We start from the raw sequence: 3,755 nt of genomic DNA on the forward strand, positions 1-3,755 counted from the left end.
CTAGTTTTTTTAATCGCGTAAAACCTAATTGATCCGTTGAGGCACTTACACAGCTCCGATGGAAATTCCGAGAGCGCCGAGAGCGATTTTGGACTCAGGCTATAGTCTAATTTTTTTAACTCCAAATATTTTTGGCAAAAATATTTGCAAAAATCGAAAAATCGAGAATTACGGACTATTTAGATGCAGAACTTTAAACGTGATTTCTCAGTTCTGTAACTCGAAAAATTAATTCATCATTTTTCCCTATTTAAATAATGATATTTTAGGTAAGGCAGGGACCAAGCGTGTAACAAAAACAAACAGTAGGGACCTTCCGAATTAAAAAAATAAGTTAGGGAACGTGCAAATTATCCTTAACCATAGGGACCATTCGTGTAATTTACTCTAAAACTTTTTTTGTCATGACAACTGCAGAAAGTATCAAATGGCATCCCTGGTGAAACTTCACTCGCTTGTAACTTAATATCATAGCATTGTGTGTGGGCAACAAGGTGCAACACCACCTCACATGCCACATAAGCAAGTGGTGTTATAACACCAAGTCGGGAAATGGGCAATAAGATGCAATAAGATGCAACACCAACTTTTTGAAAATAAATATTTTTTTTACTATTTCGTTTTTTTATACTTTTTTTTTTCATTTTATAATTTATTTTTTATTTATTTCGATTTTTTTTAAATTGATACAAATATTTTTTAAATATAAATAATAAATAAAACATAATGTTTAAAAATTATAAAAAAAATTAAAAATTTTTAAAGATTAAAATTAACATAAAGGCTAAATTACACATAATATCCAAAAAAAAAAAAAACAACGCAATTCGTTATCGTTATTGTTACCATAGAAGATATGATCCGCCAAGTCCTCTCGAAGTTATCTGTGTTTATTTGCGTCCTGAATGTCAACAACGCGATGCAAATAATCTGCTGTTCCTGGTTGAAACTGAACGTGTCTGGGCTCCGTTGGGATATAGTGTGCAATATTTCGCCCTTTATCTTCTACTACCATGTTATGCATTATGATACATGCATACATGATATAGCGTAAAGTTTCTAAATCCAATGGTCGTGCTGCATGTTCGACTATATGCCACTTCGCCTTCAGCACTCCAAAAGCACGTTCCACATCCTTACGTGCTCTTTCTTGTCTTCTCTTAAAAAATTTGTCTCATTCTTCAACCGGGTGGCGGAATGCCTTCACGAATGTGGAATACTGAGGATATATTCCATCTGTAAGGTAATACCCATATCTGTATTCGTTTCCATTCACCATGAAAGGAGCATCCGAGGCTTTTCCATTCAAAAGATTATCGAATATTGGCGACTGATCAAGAACGTTGACGTCGTTGTTGGAACCCGCAACCCCAAAAAATGCATGCCAAATCCATAGATCTTGAGAAGCGACATCCTCTAACACCAAAGAAGGTGATCCGTGATGACCACTTGCGTATTGCCCTTTCCATGCTACCGGACAATTTTTCCATTTCCAGTGTGTGCAATCAATGCTTCTGATCATTCCGGGAAACCCATGGAGTTCTTCATGCGCCGCATACAATTCTTGCAAATCATGCAACGAAGGTTTTCGCAAATACACGTCACCAAAAGTTTCAACAACACCCCTTGACAACGTATACAAACTCTCTCTTGCGGTTCTTTCGGACATTCTCATATAGTCGTCCATGGTGTCGGGTGACTCCCCCATAGCCATCAAACGAATGGCCACAACACATTTCTGCAACGTTGTAAACCCGCGTCTACCTCTAGCATCATATCTTAATTGAAAAAATTCGCACCTAAACATAAATTAACTACAGTTTAAAAATATATCGCATATGTTGTAAAATTAAAGAAACATATAGTACATTTTTATTTATTTTGTATAAAAATAAAGTAAAGAAATGATACCGGCTTTCCAAGGCGTTGGCGATTCGTAAGAAGACATCCCTACTCAAACGAAATCTTCTTTTGAAGTCCTTCGCCCCGTATACACAATTATCCGCAAAGTAATCGCGATATAGATGTTCGTGTCCTTCCTCGTGATTTCTGTTTAACATCACACGTCTTGTTAGTAGCGGGGCTGGATCTGGTTGTAGCAAGTCGGTAGTGTAATAATGATACATCATCCTAAAGAAAATATCGTCATCTGAATCATCGGACGAGTCGAAAGGATCCATATTTTTTTTGAAGATAATTGAAAGTATATATAGAGGATAAGAGAAAGTGTGTGAAAATTTTAAATAAAATGAGAGTATTTATAGGATAAAATGTTTTTTTTTAATAATTAACTTTTTTTTATTCAAACCGTTGCAAATCAAACGGTCATTTTTTTTAATTTTTCTTCGTTTCTTCCCGTCGCCACCCCAATGAGAATCACCTTGACGAGAAGCAACGAGCAGGGGGGGCGGTGTTCCCCGTGTCATAACGGCATTGAGGGGTGCCACCTCACCCCGTTGCTTCTCGTTGGACCCATACCGACTCGTCTGATAAGCTCTTAAATATTAAGAATGGGTACGTAAAACTATAAAATTCAGCGATTCCAATTTCTTTGCGAAACCATTAATCCAAGAAAATCAACCCGATCAGGCTATTTTTAGATTATTGAGATCAATGGAGGAGCGAATGAATGACAGTGATCGGATGACATAAGTAATTTACCATTTGCATGTCTATCGTTCATCTTTTAAATTTTTTGGAAGACAACAAGGATAAATAAAGTAATCCTTCGAACCTAAATATAACTAAAAAACTAAGAACAAAAAAGCAACACATCAACTCGGGGGATGTTGCCATTTTCTTTTTGCAAACAAGAAAAATCTTATTTTCTCCCTTTAAAGAAAACTTATCGGTTAGATAAAAAGATAATTGAAAAAAAAAAATACTACAATGACCTGGTAGTCTTTCGATGGTAATCTTCCTTTAATGAGAAATCTTAATGTGTGAGCGAGTGAGTCCAGGTCATCCCTTCTACTTCGTGTCCGAACCAAATGTGCATGGACACTTGTATATCTTACTGTCCCCCTGCCAAAAAAATATTTATTAAACAATTTACATTAAACAACATCGTATTGATCATTAAATATTTTTAAATACACAAACCAAAAAGGGTTTAGATTCAAGAAATAAAGAAAATAAAGATAAACATTCAACATGAACCAATACGGTATCCTCTCTTCCTGATTTTATTCCAACCGTTCAAAGATACATCAATTTGAGTTTGCAATCCTTCATAAACAAGGCAATCCTTGGCAAGCAAGATAATAACTAAAAGATAACAATAAGATAAGATACGTGCATGACATCTATATACGATTTTCTTCACTCCCCCTCAAGATGAAATGTGAAGATAACAAACACCCATCTTGCTAAGCAATAAACGAAAACGGTCAGTTCCAAGGGGCTTGGTAAAAGCATCTACGATTTGATCCTTGGTCCGTATCTCAGCTCGCAAAATTTCAATGAACTCTGCATGTTCACAAACGAAGTAGCAATCCATTTCGACATGTTTGGTACGCTCGTCTGGATTATTTGCTATGTGACAAGTAGCTTGGTTATCACAATAAAGCTTCGTGGCACCCGTCTGAGCTTGTAGCAGCCATCGAAGCCACACAATTTCACTAACAGTAGTTGTCATGGACCGATATTCAGCTTCAGCTGAAGAACGAGACACCACTGATTGTTTCTTTGTTTTCCAGGAGGAGATATGTGCGCCACCGAGAGTGATAAAATAACATGTTTTAGAGTGTCTCGTG

At 36.4% G+C, this 3,755-nt stretch overlaps 1 protein-coding gene across 1 annotated transcript; it reads right to left on the bottom strand.

Annotated features, from left to right (window-relative positions):
* Positions 1–1,174: 1,174 nt before the first annotated feature.
* LOC145002580 (uncharacterized) lies at positions 1,175–2,180 on the bottom strand. The gene is made up of 2 exons (XM_078961825.1): positions 1,912–2,180; positions 1,175–1,799 (listed from the first exon to the last, which is right to left on the bottom strand). The coding sequence occupies exons 1-2, from the start codon at positions 2,178–2,180 to the stop codon at positions 1,175–1,177; spliced, it is 894 nt and encodes a 297-aa protein (XP_078817951.1).
* Positions 2,181–3,755: the final 1,575 nt, after the last annotated feature.

This window comes from Lactuca saligna, chromosome 6, assembly GCF_052625555.1.
Source record: "Lactuca saligna cultivar CGN05327 chromosome 6, ASM5262555v1, whole genome shotgun sequence".
In the NCBI taxonomy this organism is placed as follows: domain Eukaryota; kingdom Viridiplantae; phylum Streptophyta; class Magnoliopsida; order Asterales; family Asteraceae; genus Lactuca; species Lactuca saligna.

Coding starts and splice junctions, on each gene's coding strand:
- LOC145002580 (XM_078961825.1), bottom strand. CDS start 2,180: ATGGATCCTTTCGACTCGTCCGATGATTCAGATGACGATATTTTCTTT. Junction 1,800..1,911: donor GCCAACGCCTTGGAAAGCCG/GTATCATTTCTT, acceptor ATTTATGTTTAG/GTGCGAATTTTTTCAATTAA.